The sequence below is a fragment of the Eptesicus fuscus genome, chromosome 3 (genome assembly GCF_027574615.1).
Source record: "Eptesicus fuscus isolate TK198812 chromosome 3, DD_ASM_mEF_20220401, whole genome shotgun sequence".
In the NCBI taxonomy this organism is placed as follows: Eukaryota; Metazoa; Chordata; class Mammalia; order Chiroptera; family Vespertilionidae; genus Eptesicus; species Eptesicus fuscus.
The window spans coordinates 20270242-20294392 of record NC_072475.1 but is presented as its reverse complement, the minus strand read 5'-3'; the positions used below and the strand labels follow the sequence as shown (position 1 = coordinate 20294392).

Sequence of the window (24151 nt, the reverse complement as noted above, 5' to 3'; positions counted from 1 at the left end):
TGATTATACTCCAGTAACTTCATTCTTATAGATGTATCTAAAGACTATGGGCTTGGCCAGTGTGGCTCAATGGTTGAGCCTTGACCTATTAACCAAGAGGTCACAGTTCAATTCCTTGTCAAGGCATATGTCTGGGTTGCGGGTTCGATCCCCAGTGTGGGGTGTGCAGGAAGCAGCCAATCAATGATTCTCTCTCACCATTGATGTTTCTATTTCTCTCTCCCTCTTCCTTCCTCTCTAAAATCAATTAAAATATATTTTTAAAAAAGACTATGGAACTCAGCCTAAGGTAAGCACAGATGGAAGCATTAGCTTCTGCGATGCTTAAATATGTAATACAGCTACATAGAATGCACTACTTCCTTTAATGAACTTCATTACTTGGCAACTATTCCAATGTGAATGATTGCAGCATGTCTTAATATCTTGATTATATTTTCCAACTTCCAAATTTACATAGGAGCTGTCAGAATGCAGGCTTACTGCTGCTGTTAAATCCTTTCTACAAGATATGATTCTACCTTAAGGTTTTAATTTCCTCCCTCGAGATACTTGTAGATATATAAAATGCCAAATGACTGTAATTGTCAGGATTTGAGGGAAAGGTAATTAACACATTGTGAAATTTAAATAATACACTGGTCAGAATATTTTTAAAATTAAAATTCAGTTTTTGTGTCTATATTAGTGAGAGCAATTAGTTATTAGGACAAGGGCTAGAGTCGGCTAGCTTTTTGAGTCCTAAGACAACCTTGTTCAAGCTTTGATATAGTGAATCCGGTGAAAAAGAAACCCTAAATATTTAAATATCTATGCAGCTCTTCTTTTAAAAATAAAACACTGGCCTGGCCGGCGTGGCTCAGTGGTTGAGCATCGACCTATGAACCAGGAGGACACTATTCAATTCCCGGTGGGGGGGCACATGCCTGGGTTGCAGGCTTGATCCCCAGTGGGATTGTTTCAATCTCATTACTTATACCCTTTAAGGTAGTAGTGTGGCATGAAGTCATCTTCAGATAATCAGAATACCTCATAAATCAGGTTCTACCTCTTTAATAAGAGAGGACACATGAGAGGCTTCTTGATGAACCCATTTTGAGATCAGTTCTTTGCCATGACATTTAGAAAGTTCTAGTTATTTCCAGGGAAAGAAAGCTTCACACGAGAAGAGCCACTCAGATAAACCAAACTGGTAAGACATGTCAATTTTTAGTGTATGTATTTGTACAGCCTTCTGCCTAATATTTGGCCTATACAACACTGAGTTAACAATCTTAGATTTTAAGCCTCTGGAATAAAATAGTGTTTATCTCGTCTTGTTTGGCAACGTATGTCATGCACATGAGCTGGCTTAATTAATACTTTTAAATGAGATTTGCTCTCGGCTGCTTGTGTAGAATAGCATTGTCTAGAAGGAAAGCTAGATTGAGAACTGAGAAACAGGAAAATGGTAAGGTGGGCTACCATAGCTATTTCTCCTCTATCTTCTTATAACAGAACCTCTATTCTGTTTCCTGTTGATAGGACTGTCAATCAAGGGGTCTCCCTTCCTGAGTCATGGAGATTAGCTGACACTATCAACTAGTTAAATCAGTTTCCTGAACACAGTGGCTGGTTGAAGAGCAGATGTCTGAGATAGGGTCAATCGGGGTCCTTTTCTCAGAATTTGATAGACATAAGAAGAGATGGAATTTCTCTTTTTCTGGATTTTGAAGCTACCAATGGTTATCTTTTGATGCCACATGGAGACAGAGTTCTAGAAAAAGAAGCCAACACAAAAGAAAATAGAACCTTGAGAATGAGGAATGAAGAGATAAGATGTCGTAATTGAACCCCTGCAACTACCATGCCTGATTTATCCCTAGAGCTTTACAGTCAAGTGAGACAAACACAAACTTTTTTTTTTTTTTTTTTTTTTTTTTTTTACAATATTTAAGTTCATCCGAGTAGATTTACTGCTTACAATGAATGTTCCTAGCTCTTCTAATCTATGACCTTTAAGCAAGTCATTTTACTTTTTGGGTCTCTGTTCCCAATTTAGTTGGACTAAATCCTCTAATGTCCCATTTGACTCTTAGAGTCTATGCCTGAATAACCTTAATTATTTAAAGAAAATGTACGATTCTGTCATGTAAAAATTATAAGAACATAAATCTTTGGGTTTCTATTGCCTTAGGGTATGTTTCCTTTTTAAGCAAGAGCTAAAGTACAGAAAACGAAAAAGGAACTGAGACATTTAAGTTTAGAACAATAACCAGAGGGATACAACATGCATTTCTCAAAAGATAACATTTAAAACTGCCAGAATAACAGCACATAATAAGTTTGAAAGACCTTTTAACAAGAGTAAAGTAGGCTTTGTTTTAAAGGAAAGAAGCGCAATATAGTTCTTGAAAAAAAAATGCATTACCTACTGTCATTATTTAGTGGTGTCACGAAACAAGGTATTTTACTTGTACTGTGATATGGTTTAAATGCCATAACACAACAACAAAAATTCCATTCCTAAGGTATCAGAAGTGAACAAATGCTTCTGTGAAGTGAAATGGGCTTTCTTACAATTGTGGGTGCTATGTTCGTTGTTTATATGAAGTTTTAGAACTATGAAAGATGATTCTCCAGATGAGCTGGCTATCCCAGAAGGAAGGATAAAAAAGAACCTGGGGAAATGGGATTAAGTAATTATTTGATAAAAAAAAAAAAAGATCTTTGATTAGGGTGCTTTGGATTAAAGATGGGGTATGACCCTCCCTTATCTCCAGCTCCTGAGGCATATCTGCACACCCAGACTCCACACCATAGTTTGAGAATCATTGGCTAAGGCAAAGAAGCCAGGCTTCTCTAGTCAAAGACAGCACCTTTCCTGGTAAAAGAAAATGTTGGCAACCTCATGTCAGTCTTCAAAACTTCTGTTGGTTCTTTTCAATAAAATAATGCAAAAGTATGAGGCTCACTGAATGTGTAAATATCTCAGGCAAATTGACTGTAGCAGAGTTTGAAATGACGCAAAGGATACATGGTTTGTAAGATGTTTGCTCAGGAAGTGTATTCTATGAGCTACGGATGCCCTAGAGTTTACACATCCTTAAGAATCAAGGTAAGGAACTAGGAAGTACCCCTAATGAAACTCTTTTCTTTTTCTTTCCTCTCTTCCCTTCCAACTCCCCCCTCAACCATTCATCTACTGGCCTACAATATTTATTTGATAATTATTAAGGACCAGAAACTGAGCTGGGTACTGGGACTAAAGCCAAGGATAAGTGAGATATGACACTGCTCCCACTAAGTTTACAGTTTTCTAGAAAAAAAAGAAGACATTAAGTAAAAACGTCTACAGAAACCCATGTGCTATAGGAACATATACTGTAGGTGTCTTCATCTAGTCAAAAGTTCCAAGAGTAAGCAAAATGTAAACTCAGATTTAAAGAGTAAGGGGAAAAGGAAGAGAGCTGGGCAGGTAGCATGTGTGTGTGAAATGTTCCTGGTAAAGAAAATAGCATCTCTAAAATCTTATAAGCAAGAAAATCAATGAAGTCTAGCGACACACTAATACAATATTAAGATTTCTTCCAGCTTTATAACGTCTCCACAACATATCTTCTCCACTAGATATTATTTTGTTATCCTATCCTTTCACCATTCTTTTTTCATGAAACAATAAAACACAGAGGAAAATACTTAAAAGGGTTGACTTATTTCAGAGATAGTAGGTTAGCTGAAAAACTAAAATTAACTTTTATTTGAAACCTGTCTGGGGATGCTGAGGAAATTAAGTAAGGAATTTCAGGTGGCAATAATTGGGGAAAAGTAGCAAATATTATGAGGAAAATAAGGAAAAATTTGATTTTTCCCCCATGGCTAAACACATTCACTCCCCCTTCCCCCCAAACCCACCAAAAGAATGGATTTTAAAAGAGGGGGAGGGTACAGAAATATTCTAGGAATCATCCATTTCCAGGATAATAATTAGGTTTTATCTCATATGCCAACTGCCTTCAACTGGAAAGAAGTTGCTTGGAACTTGGAGCACTGAGTTGAGAAGTATTCTGCAGTCTGAAGTTAGCAGGAAAGAGTGTGGTGACCAAATAGCCATAGTTATGGAAGGGCGTCCAGGCAGCAAGATGCTGTGTGTTTGCTAGTCTAATCCAGATCATTGGAGGGCATATAATCTGAGCTGATAGTAACTTCTGGCCTGTGTCTGCTACTGAGTTCTCTAAATCATTTTCTCATTTAAAGAACTCTAGTAGTGCCCTAGCTGGTTTGGCTCAGTGGATAGAGCATTCGCCTGTGGACTGAAGGGTCCCAGGTTTGATTCCAGTCCAGGGCACATGCCCAGGTTGGGGGCTCAATCCCCAGTAGAGGGTGTGCAGGAGGCAGTCGATAAATTATTCTCTTTCATCATTGAGGCAGCCAATCAATGATTCTCTCTCATTATTGATATTTCTATCTCCCTCTCCCTTCCTCTCTGAAATAAATTAAAAAAAAATAGTAAAAAAATAAATAAAGAACTCTACTAGTATGAAGGACTACTTTTATGAAGTTGGAATGATGCAATAGATAAGGACAAAAGTTCTACCTGGGGTTCTACTACTGTTTTGCTGAGTGTTTTGGGATAACCCTCTGAGTTTTAGATATCTCACTCATAAACTCTATAAACATAATATATTATTGATACTAGATTTGATCCCTACTCTGTTATTTGACTACAAATATAGTATTTCCCAAACTGTGGTAGAGATTGCTTCTTTTTAGTAATAGAACCTTCCTCCCCAAAACTGAATTTTAATAAGGCACATATGCATGTCTACCCAGCTTAAGTCTACATTTCCCAGCCTCCTTAAAATTTAGTTGTGGCCACATGACATTGTTCTAATCAATAGAATGAATACAACTTCTGCATCACTCACACAAAAAGAAATAATTTGTCTACCAATCTCCTTTTCTTTTCCCTGTGGCCTGAAATGTGAACCAGGCACCGGTGAATCAACCTTGACCAGTTAGACTCATATAAAACACTATCAAGGTCAAAGATCAAAGGAAGCTGTGTTCCTGGCCATTCACATGGAACAGAGGTTCCTACCTCACCTAGACTTTCTGCCTACCTTTGAACTACAACAAAAAATAGAAATAAACTTCTCTCTTATTTGAGCTCCAGTATTTTCAGGTCTCTTTGTTACTGAAACTTAGCCAGGACCCAACTAATTTACAAACTCAAACATCTCAGGGACCAGGAAGTCAACATAAATCAATGAATCATATAGGTGAGAACGGCTCAAACCTAGAGAACAAGTGACCTACCTAAAGGGGTCTAACTGTTGCCACATGGCAATGAGGCCTAGGGTTTCCAATTCTACTAATTTATCAAGAAATCTGGATTCTCAAGTGAAATCTTCTAACATTTTAAAATGTTAGAAACTAATCCAAATTAAAAAAACAAACAAAAAACTGCAGGTTAAACAAAAATGCCTCTATATCAGACTCAAGCCTATGTCTGCCAATTTGTAACCTGTTCTCAATTATGAGATAGTATTGAATGTAAGATGCACAAATACACCATCATCTTAACAACTGCACTTTGGAATAACAACAGAATGTATTTACCACATCAAATGTATACACTGACTGCCAAGTATCTTCCTATCAGAAATGTTAAATATAAAAATGTATATTTTTAGGATTAAAAAACTTTGACATGTTTTTAGGACACAATTCTAAATATGAAAAACATCCCAGTTGATGATGATGAAAGTGTAGTAAAATGAGCCAAAATTCCTCAATCACCCTCCACTCTGCAATAGGAAGCAGCTGGACAGCTTATAAAGCCAAATAGCTGCAACCCACACAGTAACTAGATTGCAATGAACTCAAATCCCACACCCACATGATTATGCTATTAAGTGTGGCCTTTTATATCTTTCCCTTCACTTCAATATTGTGTAGCCACTCAAAAAGATACTTTACAGTGAATTTATTCCATGTTATTTGAACTAAATTACACAAAATAAATGTTTTAGCATCAACATATTTAGCTAATAATTTTCAGCCACATCACTACACTGTGATCATCAAAGGTAAACTTAACTTACTTCTGAGCTACAAAATAATTATGAAGACCTTATTTATAGGACCGACATCTTCCCAAAATATCTAATAGTGTGTCACATTGCCGAGTGGTCTTCTGTTGTTCCTTTACATCAATAAAAAAGAGCGCATAAACGTCAGCCTGAGGGAGGTAAGGCTGGGGGACAAAAAGAAGCACTCCAGAGCATCCATCAGTTCTATGGAATACGACGCCTCTTGGCTACCTGACCAGTGTTAGAGTCAGAAGGTGGCTGCAAAAGTCTGTCTGATCCCGGTGCTCTAGGTAGTCCACTGAAAGTCAAATCAGAAGGCTCTGGAAGGGTGCCACAGAGTAGGACGTGCTCATACTGGACCACGCTTTAGTCCTCCTTGATATTGCCCTAGACCCTGACTGATCCGTTCATTTTGCAGATGACCCAATTAATAGGGGAATTCAAGCATTTGAAATTGACTTTTCAAAATAGGTCATAGACAAATACTGAAAAGCAAGACACAAATAAGGAATTTCAAATTTCTTTGTTTCTTAAAATACCTTCATTCTGCTGAGAATATTCATTCTACCAAAGGGAGCTCATGATTGTGTCTAATTTTAAGTGTCTGTCCAGAGTGAAGAACATAAAGAACATACACTTGGCCTTAGTATTTTTCATTATAAGTTTACACCTGATGATTCTGTAGATTTATTTTGTTAGTTGCTTTTTTGTTTTTGTTTGCTTTTTTTTTTTTTTTTACCTCTTTATATAGTCCAGTGCATTCATAATAGTCTCTGGAGGGGAGGCCAAGTCGAGGTTGGTCAATCTATAAAATAATACACAAAAGATGAATACAAACCATTCAGTGGATATAGAACAAGATCGCAGTGTTCTTGCCGTTTATAAGGGTAACAATCACATACTGAGTGAACACATAATTAGGAAATGGTTTTCACACTATGTCAAAGTATTAGACTGATGGGTGATAGATAATGTGGAAGATGGTGCTGCAGATAATTGAGAAAAAAAAACAACAAAGAAAACTTGAACAGAAAATATACCGGTGAGGATTTTAACACAGAACAGAAGGTGCAGGTGGACAAAAACATATCAGAATCTAGGCTAGAGGAGTTTCTAAATTACACATTGATAGGCCATTCTACTTCCTGAGATTCTAACATGTGTGCCTGGGGGACATTCTCTTCTACCCCAGCCCTTAAATGAGATGGAATAAAAATAAAAGGTGGGAAAGCTCTATGGTAAGTCTAGAACATTTTAGCTACTGTAATCTTGCCAGAGATTTTTTTTTTTTTTTTTTTTAGTTTGCTGAACACTGGATAGGGGCTTAATCACAAGGAACAACAACAGCCTGTAATTATTGGAATCGAGAGTCTAGGTCAGTGGTCAGCAAACTCATTAGTCAACAGAGCCAAATATCAACAGTACAACGATTGGAATTTCTTTTGAGAGCCAAATTTTTTAAACTTAAACTATATAGGTAGGTACATTGTTATTAACTTAATTAGGGTACTCCTTCAATCGCACTGTACGTGCGGTATTTTGTGGAAGAGCCACACTCAAGGGGCCAAAGAGCCGCATGTGCCTTGCGAGCTGCGGTTTGCCAACCACTGGCCTAGGGGAATAGAGGAGACACCTCCTTGGTTCTCTCCGAAGCTGCTCTGCTCTGGACTTCAGCAGACGCCGCTGTCAGCTAAGTGTGTAAAAGTCAAACTTGGGTCTGCTCTATGGTGTCCAGTCCATCTGCATACCCTGTGAGAGCGCTACCTGGACACACGTGCCGCTCTGTGAGAGTGCTTCCTATGCACTGCGTGGTAAGAAGGTGGGTACAGGGGAAGCTTTTGAGTGAAATGTCTTCAATGCTTGACTAAACTGAGTTTGACATTATCAATCATGGATAAATATTCCTTGGTTTATTACTAATAATAAAATATTTTGAGCCATTGAAGATTAAGAAAAAGATGGATACAGGGCCCAACCAGAGCATTGGTGGGATAAAGTGAGAATCTTCGCAGGAAGAGCCAATTCAGCACAAAAGAAACATCACCCAAAGGACTGGGTGGAAAGAACCAAAACACACATCCAGAAGAAGGGCCCTGCTCCTTTTCCAACCTTCTGATCCTCCTTAAAAAATGCCCTCACGCCCAGCTGGTGTGGCTCAGCGGTTGAGCATTGAGCCACGAACCAAGAGGCCATGGTTCGATTCCCAGATCCCCTATGGGGGTATGCAGGAGGCAGCTTATCGATGATGTTTCTCTCTCATCAATATTTCTCTCTCTCTCCTTTCTTCTGTCTCTAAAAAAAAATATATATATATAGATATATATAGATAGATAGATATAGATAGATATAGATATAGATATAGATATACACATATTTTTAAATGTCCTTGTGATGATTATGCAGGATGCTGGCATTTGAGAGTCCAAGGAGAAAAGAGAGTCAGATTAAATATCTTTCATGACTTTAACAAATAACCATGAAGTTTATGCAATAGTGACATAAATATGATTCTGTGACTTGCAACTTTTGAGTTAGTTTATTTTATAGGAGACAAAATAAAAGCTTTATAAATTTTTTAGTCCATTCCAAACACACTCATTAAGTATAAATCTCATTTTAAGTGACACCTTAGATAAACCTAATTGAATGGCTTACATTAAAAAAAAAAAAAAATCCAGCCCTAGCTGGTTTTGCTCAGTGGATAGAGCATCGCCTGCGGACTGAAGGGTCCCAGGTTCGATTCCAGTCAAGGGCATACGCCCAGGTTGTGGGCTTAATCCCCAGTTGGGGACGTGCAGGAGACAGCTGATCAATGATTCTCTCTCATCATTGATGTTTCTCTCTCTCTCTCTCTCCCTCTCCCTTCTTCTCTGAAATCAATAAAAATATATTTTAAAAAAAATCCAGAAGGAAAGGGGAATGGGAAGTGGGGGCAGGTAGAGGAGGGTATGGGGCGATAAATGATGATGGGAGAAGACTTGGGGTGGTGAGCACACAACACAATGTACAGATGAGATATAAAATTGTATATCTGAAACCTGTATAATTTTATTAACCAATGTCACCCCAATAAATTCAATTTTTAAAAATCTAACAAAGCCATCTGGAAAGAATGGCATCGTATTTACCTTAATTGAGAAAAAAAGTATAGACATTCTTTAGCGAGAACCACAATTGTGTTCAAAATCCCTTCTCTATGTTCTTTTTGGAAGCAATTAGGAATTTCTGGTTTCCAGACCTGCAATGCTTTGTAAAACAGACTACACTGGTGAACATACAGAGAAACCAGGCGCTTTTTCTAAGTAGGAGGAGTCGAAAGATTTTCATTTCTTATTTATTTTATGAAAGGAGAAAGTATTTTAAAAAAGGAAGCAGATAGAAGAAATGGTGTTATTTTTAAGTATTAATAACAACAATGGGTGTGGAAGTTTTATCACATATTAAAGATAACTTTGGCTGACAGCCACACAAACTTACATGAATTATATAGTTCGAAGAGTTTTTGTCATCGGTGCCAACAAAGAAATTAATAATGACTTTTTTCCCATATTTAGCATTCTGTTGTGCAATAGCCTTCTCAGCTGTCCAAGAAGTACCTAAAGCAATGAAAGGTGAAGTACATCTTTAGCAGCTTTAGTGCAGTGATATGATACACAGCATAGTAACGTAGATTTTTATTGGAAGTTCTTTTCAAACGAAGAAGGAACACGGCCTTACCATATGCTTGCTCCCAGCCTTCTGTGGCGACTGGCCATTCATATATATCTGGTAACACTTTGAGGAGAGGCCCGCCACCTCTGCTATCAATAACAGCTTAGGAAAGCAATGGGAATAAACATGTTAAGAAGTCTGTGCATGTTTTGACACACTCTTGATGAACTATAGTGAGGAGCACTTACATTCATTTATGCACGATCTGTACAATGTTTTTGCTTTCTGCACTGCTACTATATCGTCAGGTTTGGGTTCCTGAAGGACATCTGAAATGGGGCATGTAATAAAATGCATGAATATAATCGCTCGTTGGCAGCTGTAATGAACATTTTCAACACAGGTTCAGTAACAAACTTGCTTCTTTACATGTATGTTCACTCCCTTCCCCTGCCCAAACCCTACAGGGAAAACCAGCCCCCTTTCCTGATCATTATTCCTAGTGCAGGACTGGGACTTAGTTTCATTGGCCAAGTTATATGAAAATGTTTTCAACTAGATTATCGTGTGTGTGTGTGTGTGTGTGTGTGTGTGTGTGTGTGTGTGTGTGAACAGTGATGTGTATTGCTCTGCCACAGATAAATTACTTTGGTTTCACATAGAAATAAAAAGATCTTACCTTATAATAGACAAATATGCAAATTGACCGCACCTTCGCTACGCCCAAGCCACGCCCACCAACCAAGCCACGCCCATCAACCACCCACCAGGAAACCGTTGCAGGGACTTTGGGGTGTGGCGGAGCCCAAGGCCGGGAAAGCCGCCCGAGGCTTTCCCGGCCTTGGGCGCCAGCGGGGTGCCTGCGCCGATCGCAGGAGACCACTGGGGGTCAGCTCCTGCGATTGGTCCGCAGGGACGCTGGGTGCAGCTGAGCCCAAGGCCACCGCCCAGGGCCAAGCCCGGACCCTGAAAGAAGGCAGAAGGCGGTGGCCACAGCCAAGGCCTGGGTCCCCGGTGCCGGCAGAAAACTGGTGCAGGCAGCCAGGTGAATGAAGGTCTATTGCACGAATCTTCGTGCAAATGGGCTACTAGTAATAATAATAATAACACAGAGGAATTTGGAATTTAATATGATAGTCCTCCTGATGACTGGAAAACAATTCTCTTAGTGTGTTCAGGTTCCCAATACATTGAACGAATTGTTTTACTATTTGGGATGTCAGAAAATAGCAAAACTCGTTTTTCTGCAAAGTAACTTCTAGAGGAGAACAAAGGATAGAGGATAGTGGGGGACTAGATATGACTTTCTCAAATTCCCAGGGAGGGGGTCTTAAACTGGGTTAGACGTTTTATAGTGACGTCAACACAGGGTCGGGGTGGGAAGCCTAGGGAGGTGGTGTTTAGTGGAAATGACTTAATTTCTCCTTCTGTATAATGGCATCAAGATGCCATCTCTGGAGGTAAGAGGGTTATTGTTTGTGTGGCTAAAAATGAAAGCAGGAATGCTAAGAGATGCCAACATGTCCATTTCAGTACCTACCACCCTCAGCATGACTAAGTGGTGGTTCCACAAAACTTGGAGGGGCTATGACTTTAATCCTGCGCATGTTCCCCACAAAGGCCAAGAGTTGTATCTTTAAAAATGGATAGATTAAGAGAGAAATCTTGGGTGCACAGACACACACTTCACTAACCTTTCAAAACGACTTCTAGCTCATCTCTTAAAATGTCAAAGTTACTGTAACGGGAGCTGGTCTCAGGAATGACGTTGCGTTTCAACCAGCCTCCACAGGCGTATTTGAAAAAGTCGGAACAAGGCTCGGCCGTGGGATCCATGTTCTGGATGAGTCGAGCAGCTGATGGACCAGACAAATGAGACAAAACAAAGGGGTGTGTTTCTTTAGTTTAAAAGCGGGGGGAAGGTATGTTGCTTCCACCTTATGAGCAAGTCTACTGGCCTGATGCTCCTTTTTCTCACATGTAACTGTCAGTTCAGAGTGGAATGATGAATATTATCTAAGGAGAGTCCTCCTTTACTACAGTTGATGGGTTTTATTCTTGAAAGGTCTGAGGCCTTCCATCCTACATCTTAGGTTCTTGCTAGTTTCTATCTCAGATGAAGAACCACACAGAGGTCAGCCTAGGCTGGCCTGGGCTTGGAGTTAATACAAGGTCACTCTTCATCCTGACAATCTGAGTTGATGACTCTGCTCTCAAGGGGCTATGACTTTTGAATGTCTCTCAAACTCCAAGGGATGAGGGATTGTTAACGGGTTTGATCACTGTAGTCAAGATCTGATGCTACATTTATTACTTCTTGAACCTTGCTTACACCATTTTTGCAATTCAAATTTGACATCACCTTTGCATTTGTTTATGTAGAGTCTGTCATAAAATTGGCTGTAAGCGCATTAGTTTTTCTTATGTCCACTCCTCTATCTTTGAGAACTGCAAGACGCAAATCAACCACTGAGTGCTTCCAATGTACAAAACACTGACTGTGCTAGGTGCTGCAATGGATAGAAAGAGGCATAAAACATGAATTATTTCCACTGCAGGAAAGAATCATTTACAGGAGGCCCAATGCCCACAATCTCTACCCCTGGAATAGTGAGAAAAACCTTCCCACTGCTCTCTGCATGTTCTTTCTTTCTTAGACAAGGTGAACTGTTTTGCAAGGAAAACAGGAGAGCAATTGAGAATTCATCTGTATCAAGAGAGTATAAGTTCTCCAATGAGCTTCTGGAAACACTTCAGTGTCTGACTAAAATCATTTCATTAAAAACGTCACACAATTGCTGTGCTGTGAGGAATATTTCAACTTGGAATGGCAAGTCTGTTTTCCAGCTGAGCCTCGAACCGTCCCACCGCCTCACCACCTTATGGACCCACTGGCTTGGCTGCCATCTCAGGCTCCAACTCTCTGGATTGCCTCCAAACCAGTTCTCCCTGGACTTTTAGACTTTGATATATAGGACAATTGTTTTCACAGCCTCCAAGGTTTGAACCTTGGGTAAAAGTCTATTTCTCCCTTGACCTTGGACTTATTGGTAATAACTTTGTCTATTTTCTATGCTCTTTCCATGATCAATGTCAACCTAGTTTATCTTCATTCTCTTTTGACTAAAGGTCACCCAGCTATTTACCTTCCTAGTACTATCTCCCTACATTTATACATTCCACAGTTTCACAGATTAAACTTTCCAAAAAACACCCTTTAGCATAGGCCACTCCCTTGCTCAAATGTCAGTGGGTTCACAGTAGCTTGGTTAAATTACAACTCCTTAATTTGGCCTCTAAATCTTTACTGGACCAATCAAATCTCCACCTTCCCCCCTTCCCCTCTCTGCACTTTTATACAAACTCCTGCTCCAATCAGATGGGCTTGCTCTGTGTATCACAAATACCTGTGTTTCCCTACCCTGTGCCTTTGCTTCTCCCCTGACCCCACCCACCTTACCCTTTTTTAAAAAGTCTTTTATTATTATTATTATTTATTGATTTCAGAGAGGAAGGGAGAGGGATAGAGAGATAGAAACAATGAGAGAGAATCATTGATTGGCCGCCTCCCGCATGCCCCCTACTGGGGGGGGGGGGGGGGCCTTTGGAGCCTGCAACCTGGGCATGTGCCCTTGGCTGGACTTGAACCTGGGACCATTCAGTCCGCAGGCCGACACTTTATCCACTGAGCCAAACCAGCTAGGGCCCACCTAACCCTTTTAACTCCTTCCATTCTCTTCACATTCTATCCACTATCCAAGGTTCATCTATGTCCCATCTCTTTCCTGAAGCTTCCATTATTCCAAACTTCAGGGAATTTTTCTTTCTCTGAACTGAGAGCTCATGGCCTCATTCAGTATTTTATGCTTAGATAAAGTTACATTGGGTTTCTCATTGTAGTTACCTATCTGTCTTCATAACCATTCTAATGATGAACCTAACCTCCTTGTATTCCCATCACCTAGTACCTCAGTAAAACATATGCAAGTATGTTTGTGTGGCAATATTCCCGAATCATCTATGAGTCCTGTAACTCCTTCCTCCTCCACATCCCTTCCCCCACTCTGCAGGTCAGACCAATTCTCATTTCACAAGCTCCAGAGTCCATCCCATCCTTCCAATTGCCACCATTTCCATTCTCTTTCAGACCCCACATCCTTCTCTCAGGCTCTACTCTTGCACTTTCACCCAAATTATGGCCCCAGGCATCTCTCCATGCCACCCATTCTGTGTGCCAGTCAGATTAACTGTCATAACAATTCAGCATACCATTTTCCACTCCCACGGTCTCAATGTAACCCTTTTGCATTCCTAATAAATTCCAGATCCCACAGCATATTCTCACCCTATTATATCCAGTGAAGCTTCTCTCTCACTCCTTCCTCATATGAGCCAACTGCCCCAAATAAATGAATGTACTGAGTTTCTGCTGTGAAACACCTTACAGTTTTCCCACTTCCACACCTTTGACCATGTTGTCTCAACTTCTACTAAAATATCCTTTCTCTGTTTTTCCACATTTAGAAATTTCAGGCATTTTCAAGGGCCAGTTCAAATCCTCCTTCTTCATGAAGGACAATCCCTACAAAGCTGGCATCATATTAGTTATCTGTTGTTGGAAAATCCATATCTCCTCCCCTGGACTGTGGGTTCTGATAAAGGAGGAAATGCATATCCCAGTTCTCACGGAGCCTAACATGATGCTCAATCCAGACTCATCAGTAAAAACATTAACCTGAAACCCCAGGTAAAGATTAGAAAATTAGTCTTAAAAAAAAGTGGAGAGAAAAAGTAATCCCCTTGAACTTGAAAGGAAATGAAGAAACGATGGCAGGGGAAACGAAAACATAGATCCTAAAAATATAGAAGATTATCATGTAAAGAGAAAAACAAAACAAAACTGGAGCCTGAAAGAAGTGCTAACTATGATGTTCTAAGCATACATTTTTAGCAATTTTATGTAACTCTTGTCTTTCAAAACACTTTAAAAAATTTAACCTGAATGTTGTAAAGGCTACTGCCATTTGAGGAACCCTTCTATTTTCTTCCCCTCTCTGGGGCAATGGATGTTTTATGTCCTAACACCACAAAGAGCAGTAAACCCCCAGTAGGGAGAGCAGTGAACAAGCAATGAATGAATAAAATGAGCATATCTTATTGCCTCTTTGGAAATACCACATGCCCTTTTAAACACCCGGAACAAAAAGGAGGAGTGGTGGTTGCAGAGCTGTTATGCTCATGAGTGCAAACCCACTGCCATGTTACTTCCCAAATCTCCCACAAGGAACAAAGACAACCCTTCTCCTCTTAGGCTAAATTCCTCACTTCACACCCAGGACAGTTCAACAACTACTTACATCTGGACAACAAACCAAAGAAGCAGCATCCAAACAATTTGTGAGGGATATGCAGACAAGAGATAGGAAGAGGCAACTTTGCAAACTCCTTCCTGTGCCCCTTTTTAAATTTCCCTTTGACCAGAGAGCTCATCTGGGTATGGGCGCTTCCAATCACTTCAAAGAGAGCTCTCTGTTCTGATGAGTATTTTGGGGCCATGGGCCAAGGCAAGTCAAGGGCTAGCAATTTTATGCCGGGTCTTTGATCAACCTTCCTTTAATCTCTTATCGTGGGTCTGATTCTGGTTTTGCACCTTATCCTCCGGACCTCCTCTGCACTGACTTTTCTTTGAAGTCAGCGGTAGACTTGTGGGTAGAAGGGCTGTAGGAAACAGACACACGACTGTCAAACTCGTTGTAATTGTTTTTATACTTTGCACTTTGTTTTGAATTACTCAACCACTCTACCGAGTCACACCTGGGCTCTTCAGATGTTTCCTTATCTCTGGGTCTGTGACTTCTGAATAAACAAATGTGGTTTTAAAAACAAAATGATTCACCTTAATAAGTAGATATAAAAATGGATGTGGTAAAGGCAAATGTACTGATGGGGAGTGCTGTTGACCAGATGTTTTTAAGGTGAAGGAGAGAGTAGACTAGGATTTTTAAAAATCTGTATAAAAGCACAGAAAGTCTAGAGGGCATTTACAGCAGTTATATCCGGGTGGAGGGAATATGAGTGTGTTTAATTTTGTGTTATTTGCTTATCTTTATTTTCCAATTTGTATTAGATGAACATGTACTGCTTTCGCAGTAAGAAAAAAAGTCTATTTTTAATTGAAGAAAATAGTCACATAAAGACAAGAAAAAGTAATCTTCTATTAATAATGAGCTTATTTCTTGTGAATGACAATTCTGAATTTTCTAGCCTGATAATAAATGACACACCATTATTTTCCAAACTAATCTTCTTGTAACATTCTCCCAACTTATTTGACTATAGGAATTTTAAAACAAGCTCAACTACCATCTGGGAAGGTATTAATTACTGTATTCATTACCAAGGGTCTATCGTGTGGGTATGGATTAGGGAAATGTTTGGGGTGCTTATATCAGGCAGGCCTGCTTTGAATTCCTGAGCATCACCACTTTTTAGTTCTACAATAGTCCTCCCTTATCTGTGGTTTGGCTTTCCATGGTGTCAGTTACATACAGTCAACCATGGTCCAAAAGTATTAAATAGAAAAGTCCAGAAATAAAAAAAATTCTTAAGTTTTAAGTTGCACACTGTTCTGAATAGCATGATGAAATCTCACACTGCCATGGTCCATCTTGCTCAGATGTGAATCATCCCTTTATCCGGCATATCTATGCTCTATATGCTCCCCACTTGTTAGTCTCTTAGTAGCTGTCTTGGTTATCAGATTGACTGTCCAGGATCTCAGTGCTTACGTTCAAGTAGCCCTTATTTTACTGAATAATGGCCCCCAAGCACAAGAATAGTGATGCTGGGAATTCAAAATATGCTGAAGAGTAGCTGTAAAGTGCTTCCTTTAAGTAAAAAGGTATGCTGAAAAACATACTATCTATAGGGTCTGATACTTATCTGCAATTTCAGGTATCCATGGGAGTCTTGGAACGTATCCCTCATGGATAAGGGTGGGTGACTGTACAAGATTAAGTAGTTTTCCTCAAATCAAGAACTAATAAATGATGGAGTCCCAGGACTTGCACTTAAGTATCTGTGGCTCTGAGCTCATCTTCTTCCCACCATACTTTGGATACAGCAGATGGGAACATATGAGAAGCAGTAACTTATATTTTCTTCTTTTCCATTCCTTCTCAATTACCCCTGGCCCTGCCCTCTTCTTTACTTCCTCTTCTCCCTGCTACTCTTATAAACCACAGCTCCCCTTCTTCCCCAATATCAACCTTATCACCAGCAACTAGTGCTGGGTCAAAGGCAGGAGAAAGCATCAAGACTTGGGAGGGGCTGTAGTGGCCAGGAAGAAGGAAAGGGGAAAATTAAATGAATTCTTCCCATTGGGCAAGCAGACGGGAAAGTGGTGTGGAAGCCACCCACTCTCAAAGGGACCTCCAGGAGTGCATCTTCTTGACGTGGACATGATGTGGACATGTTTTAAAGAAATTTCTGCATGTTTAACAGGGTTCCTGCCTCACCTCTCCTTGGATAGAATACACTGGGGTAGGGAGAGTGAACAATCTCAGTCATGTTTTTAGAGCAGTACTTTTCAACTCTGGTTAACCATGTGAATCATCTTACAAGCTTTTAAATATACAGATGCCCAGGATCTACCCTGATCAACTAAATCAGAATCTTTGCATGGTCCAGGTTTTTGGTTTTTTAATCCTCATATGAGGATATTTTTTCCATTTTTTCAGAGAGTGGAAGGGGGTGGGGAAAGAGAGAGAGACATCGATATGAGAGGACATATACACTGGTTGCCTCCTGCACGTGCCCCAACAGGGGTGAGGAATGGGGGGTTGGGGGGAGTGAACCTGCAACCCAGGTACGTGCCTTTGACTGGGAATCAAACCCAAACCCTTCAGTCCTACTGAGCCACACCAGCCAGCTGGTCCAGGCATTTTTTTAAGGCCTCCTGAGTGGTTCTAATGAGCAGTAAAGGGAGAACCATCAGATCAGACAATAGAGAAACATAGAAAATAAGGGCAAGAGAACCCAATATCAGAAAGTAAAGATGGGCCCATTTAGATGAATGAGGCCTATTATTTCTTCACTAAAGGCCTGGTGCATGAAATTCGTGCACGGGGGTGGGGGAGTATCCCTCAGCCCAGCCTGCACCCTCTCCAATCTGGGACCCCTCGACGGATGTCCGACTGCCCTCTCACAATCCAGGACTGCTGGCTCCCAACTGCTCGCCTGCCTGCCTTCTTGATTGCCACTAACCGCTTCTGCCTGCCAGCCTGATCACCCCTAACCACTCCCCTGCCAGCCTGTTTGATACCTAACTGCTCTGCACTGTTGGTCTGGTCCCCCACCCACAGCTGCCCTTCCCTGAAGGCCTGGGTCCCCCCAAACTGCCCGCCCCTGCAGGCCTGGGTCCCCCCCGCCAGCTGCCCTTTCCTGCAGGCCCGGTCGCCCCCAACTTCCCTCCTCTGCAGCCTGGTCACCCCTAACTGCCCTCCCCTGCTGGCCTGATTGCTCACAACCGCCCTCCCTTGCAGGCCTGGTTCCTCCCAACTGCCCTCCCCTGCTGGCCTGATTGCTCACAACCGCCCTCCCTTGCAGGCCTGGTTCCTCCCAACTGCCCTCCCCTGCTGGCCATCTTGTGGCAGCCATCTTGTGTCCACATGGGGGCAGCCATCTTGTGTGTTGGAGTGATGGTCAATTTGCATATTACTCTTTTATTAGATAGGATAGAGGCCTGGTGCACGGGTGGGGGCTGGCTGGTTTGCCCTTAAGGGTGTCCCGGATCAGGGTGAGGGTTCCCTTGGGGCATGGGGTGGTCTGGGTGAGGGGCCTGTGGTGGTTTGCAGGCTGGCCACGCCCCCCAGCAACCCAAGCGGAGGCCAGGGCTGGCTGGAAGCATCTGGGATTTATTTATCTTCTATAATTGAACCTTTGCAGCCTTGAGCGGAGGCCAGGGCTGGCCAGGGCGGGTGGGAAGCTTGGCTTCCTCCATCACGGGAGCAACCTAAGCCTCCTGCTTGCTCCAGCTCTGTGGCCGCTGCCATATTTGTTGGGATTTATTTATCTTCTATAATTGAAACTTTGTAGCCCTGAGCAGAGGCCAGGGCAGGGCTTCCTCCATTGTCAGGGGCAACCCAAGCCTTCTGCTTGCTCCAACTCCGTGGCCACCGCCATCTTGGTTGGGTTAACTTGCACACTTGCTCCTGATTGGCTGGTGAGCATGGCTTGTGGGGGTATCAGAGGTATGGTCAATTTGCATGTTTCTCTTTTATTAGTGTAGATATCTTTCCAGCCTGTGAGTGAGTGGACTCACATCATGACAACCTATAGTTCTAAGTGCACTTCAGTCTCTGAGTCCCCAGCACAGCATTAAAGGGAGTCACACATGTGTCTCTTGTACAAGCCCCCTTTCCCCAGGCCTCCCCTCTACTGTGCTGACTTTGTCCTCCACGACCTCCCACCCCAGACCCCATTCATGACCCAGTTCCCTCTGGTGCTGGAGCTGTTTGAAAATGCCTCTCTTCCAACTTCCATTGTCTTAGAGGAGTCCAGAGGTGGACTCCTGCTTTGAGGTGAAGGGCTCTTCCAGATTTTGCTCCATGCTTCCCTCTCCCAAGAACCACAAGGACCAGCAGGTGCGATTTGGGAGTAGATCACAATAGCAAACACTACACTATATTCAGGATCACTTCTCGTCTCTGATGGTCAAGGCTTTGTCCAAGAAACATTTTTGTTGAGCTTGACTTTCTGTGCATTTAAGATGAGCTCTCTATCTCAAGAAGCATCTAAGCCTTGCAGGCAACAGATTTGAAACTAGATCACTCCACCAGTTGCTAGAACACGATTGGACATGGTGGAATTCCAGCCACTCTGGAACCCTGCTGCATGTCTACCTCCTGAGGAGAAAAGCCTTGGTCTTCCAATCAATGATTCGTGCTGCAAAATTGTCCCCTTTCCTATCTGCCTTCTGATCACATCAATAGGATGCTAACTGAATATGGGATTTGAAGCACTATACTGTGGAGGAGAGACCCCAAAGCTAGATCTGGCCAGAAGAGAGGCTGCTTCCCATAAATCATCTCAGAGACTGTCTGATCGACCTTTCCCCTACGTCCCCATAGCATGCTGGTTCCTGGATCAGGCCATTGTCCTGCATGAGGCAAGCATGTAAGGCCGTTTCCCCTTATCTGGAGCAGATCACACACCAGTACCCTATCCATCCTATCCTGTCCTATTCTATATAATTCTTTAGCACTTGCCACACAGTCTTTCCATCGCCCAAGATGCACTTCATATGTAAGTTCCCTTACTACACTCTTGATGCTGGAGTTGTCAGCCTCTTTTTTTCTGTCTTTTCCTGCCCTCTGATTACACAGGTAGATTTTCAGTCTCAGGGCTTTTCCCTGGGTCTGTGTGTAGAAACATGTATACAGCAAATATGTCAATGTTTATATACTGTATGTATATCCCCTCAAACTAGTTTTCTGGTCCTGTGAATGTGTGTGTGTGTGTGTGTGTGTGTGTGTGTGTGTGTGTGTGTGTTTTAAAGAAATTTCTGCATGTGTACAGAGCTTCTGGGGAAATTGCCAGTAATATAAAGAAAACCTGATATAACTATGATTCACATAACAACAAATAAATAATCTGAATAGCACAAAGCTTTGTACTGTAGCATTTTTTTTGTGGGCTTAATTTTATTTAATGTTGGTCCCTACTTAGTAGGTCACCGATGCTTTCCGGTGAGAATGCAATGTAATTCATGAGAATTACAAAACAAATAGCTAATTCTCATTATTCACTGGAATTCTGTCCTAATGTCACCACTAACACTGAATTAGAGCATACTGAATCACTGGGGAAGCACAAGGTTAGGTTCCTGTGAGTTTCTGATCATACATTTTCATCAACCAATCAATACAAAATCATGTTTTATGTGTGTTTCTGTTGAATTTAAAGATACCTTATTAATATATATCATTGATTCTAACATTGAGCTCACAATTAACAGCCACTATAATTCATACCTGAACAAAGATTAGCTAACACTTATCTTTTCTCTGAAAGGCATATCACAGCCTTCCTGTGCTTAGGAAAGTCAGATATACCTTTACCACCATGCTTGAGGGACATTTTATGCAGCAAAATAACCAGCAAAATGCATAAAATATGTGAAAAAATGTCACACTAAACAGACCAAGTGAAGGACCCATGCTTACAATCTCCGTGTTGGACCTGGGCTGGGTATGCACCTATATAGTGACGCAAATCTTTCACCAATCTGAGCATGTCTGAATACTGAATTTGAAATCACAAATACTGAATCTGAAATCACAAATAAAGTTTAGCCCGGAGGCAAATTAACAAATAGGGAATTCACAAATGATTAGGATTTTTTATACTTCTGTCCAATTTCCAAATGTCTAGGAAAATGTATAAAACAGGCAACAAAATTAAGTGGAAATGGGATGCAAATAATTTCCACTGTATTTTAAAAACTCCCAGCCACAACATATTTGAGTGCAAACATGTTAAATAGGTTAGGCATCTTATCTGGCTCCACAGCGGAATTTCTTCACTGGCTAGTCTCACCCTGCATGGAGCAAGGTTTAGGAAATGGTATGTGAGCACAACCGTTTTCAGCTTGTTCTCCCCAACTCCACTGAAGCTCTTGGCTTTTTGACCCCAACCGCACAGCATTTTCATTCCACTATCTTAAAATCACTATAATCAGTCTAGCTTAGGACTGTTCTGGAAGTGCCTAGGAGAGGTCAGATAAAGGTTGAGGTACCAGGAGCAAATATTCCTGTGAAGACCTTAGGACACACATTTCTCATCCAATCTTCTGTCCTAAATGTTTGCTTTATTAACACCAAGCCTGATATTTCTTCCTAGGCAATTTTTTGATAATTTACGAACTTCCTTTGACAGCATCCTGAAAGTATTGCTGACCACATTCCCCTGCTTTACTATCCTCCCACCCATCTCCCAACCAAAATTAAGGCACAGTCGGAACATTCTGAAAGGACACAAGGAAAATGCAATGTAATCACAATGGGTCACAAAGGACTCAATTCAAAAGCAGAAATGTGGAAACTAGAATCTGGGGGACCATTCCTAAAGAGAAAATGACTGAAAATGAGCAAGCACATAGACTAATGCTAATAAAAACCAAATGGTTTGCATTACAAACATTCTGGATTCTTCCACAATCCACTCCTCAGTGTTAAATAAAATCCCTCTCCCTGACTATCTCTGTGACAACTCAATTGAAAAGACTTGAGGGTGGGCCAATACCTGATGCTGAATGTAACCTGGACTGGGAGTTTATCATTTAATTCAAACCCTCTCTGTCAACCTCTGGTTAAGTTGCGGCTAAGGCAAGGTCAAGTCTTAGACCCGTCTAATTGGTCAGCTCTAAGAAAAGCCACCACTCTACAACTAACTGTTCAGAAACTGTATGTGGGTTTACACAAGTAAGTCGGAGGAAAGTTTTCAAGCACAGAGAATTTACTCTGTAGAGCTTCGGCTCTCAAGAAAGGAGACCTATTTTGTGTGTGTGTGCTCTAGCTAGAGGAATACTTAATTTATAATTATATTTCTTCCATACATGTGACCAATTTACCTTAAATGCATAGATAGGCATACACATACACACACAGGCACAGACCTATAGTTAACTAAGAATCCATTCACTATCAGATTTATAGATAAACTATCAGATTTATATATAGAATGTTAACTAGACAATTTTTCATTTGGGTTGAGCCAAAGATACATGTAGTAATAATGAAGTCAATGTTTTACATATGTCAATCATGCAAGGCACTTTTCTAAGTTATTTAACTCTATATGGTAACGATGTTTGTGTAGCCATTTTAAAGATGTGGAAATTGAGGGTAAGGAATCTGTACCCACCGTCACACGATTATTAAATCGCAAAGCTGAGGTTTGACCTTAAGCATCCTGGTGACCAGTCTAAGCTCTTAACTATGATTTTGATTTTAATTATTTTTCATCCTTATAACTGCTCTGAAAAGTAGGACATGCTATCTCTATTTAAAAGAAATGTAGGTACAGAGTGGTTACATGCCCAAGGTCACCAGTATGAATTTAGATTGTGCCCAGGTTTAATTTTAAGCTGATTTTTTTCTACAATATCGTTCTGCCACACTCCAAATAACAAGAGAGAGAAAATCCAAATTAAATGATACAGAAACCACTGTATTTTTCTGATTCTTTAAATGCCCAATTAAAATTTTAATTGCTCCACAACGTGAGTATAGCTACATGAATGTTTTCACCTCATTTGGCCCTGGATTTTAAAATTTCTTGAGATAATCACAGAAATCCCAACTCTAATGGACCCACAATAATAACCCTTAGTTGGCTTTCCCCAAATGAATGAAATTCTTCAGTTTTATCGCATAACCTGTTTAAATGAATGGCTCGCAGCCAAAAGAGGACACTCAAGAATTTTCCAATAGGGATTCCTCTAAAATTTCACAACCAAAAACATATTCTGCTAATAAATGAAAGCCCTGAAACTTTGTTACAGTTAAATTGAAGTGCCATAAGTCTAAAAATAATTTTTCTTTTTCAGGTCCAATTTGCATTTTGAATCCTAAAAGATTCTTTGCTAGCAAAAAGCTATTAGAGGTTAAACTTCCATTTAAAGGCAATATATCACTTAAAATTAGTTATCAGGGCTGTGTGTTGATTCTAATGTTAGTGAATAATAATCAAGTTCTTTTTTAAAGGAAATATACAGAAGGTTATGAAAAGGCTACGTTGTTCCCTTAGTAACTCTCTCAGGTAGATCCCAAGTTCCCAGGACACGGGTGGATATCTCCGAAGAGAAAGCAATATTACATGCCCATGTTTCTCCCATGAACACATTTTGCTATTTTAGGTCATGTTACTGAACAAGAATAATCAGGCCAACTTCAATAATATGTAATTACTGAGAGTAACCCAAAACCTTCTTCTGCCTTTGCATCAGTTTTGGTAGGGTGTGGTGCAAAAAGATCATGGCAGGAGGATGAACTGGGTCAACAGTGCTTGTAGGATGCTGCCTAAGTGAAGTCAAAATTATAAAAAGCTCTTCTCTAGTGAGTGCTATTAAATGTAGCACTTATTAATAAACGAAGCGCTTAGTTGACACAAGGCAGTGTCTGGCTCCACATGTTTATGTTTTTTAATGAATAAATAGTCCTTTCTATTATAGAAGTCCCAAAGGATCATGCAAAATCATTTGCCTCTTCCAAAGGATTTTTTTCCTTGTGGAGCAGGAGAAGACTGAAACTTTTCATTACATTGTGACCAGTATTTTTGAATACCCTTCTGTGTCCGACACTATTCCTAACGGAATGTACCATGGTGAACAAGCAGACATAAGCCCTGCCCTCATAGAGCTTGCA

The 24151-nt window shown here is 40.7% G+C and overlaps 1 protein-coding gene across 3 annotated transcripts in view; it reads right to left on the bottom strand.

Moving 5' to 3' along the window:
* MME (membrane metalloendopeptidase) overlaps window positions 1-24151 on the bottom strand; it is a 96412-nt gene that overhangs the window by 48268 nt on the left and 23993 nt on the right. For all 3 annotated transcript variants that reach the window (XM_008142213.3, XM_028146482.2, XM_054713660.1), the window contains exons 4-8: window positions 11420-11581; window positions 9974-10054; window positions 9792-9887; window positions 9552-9670; window positions 6814-6879 (exon numbers count right to left, since the gene is read on the bottom strand). In XM_008142213.3, coding sequence (XP_008140435.1) covers window positions 6814-6879; window positions 9552-9670; window positions 9792-9887; window positions 9974-10054; window positions 11420-11581 — 524 coding nt within the window. The remainder of the gene's footprint in view (window positions 1-6813; window positions 6880-9551; window positions 9671-9791; window positions 9888-9973; window positions 10055-11419; window positions 11582-24151) is intronic.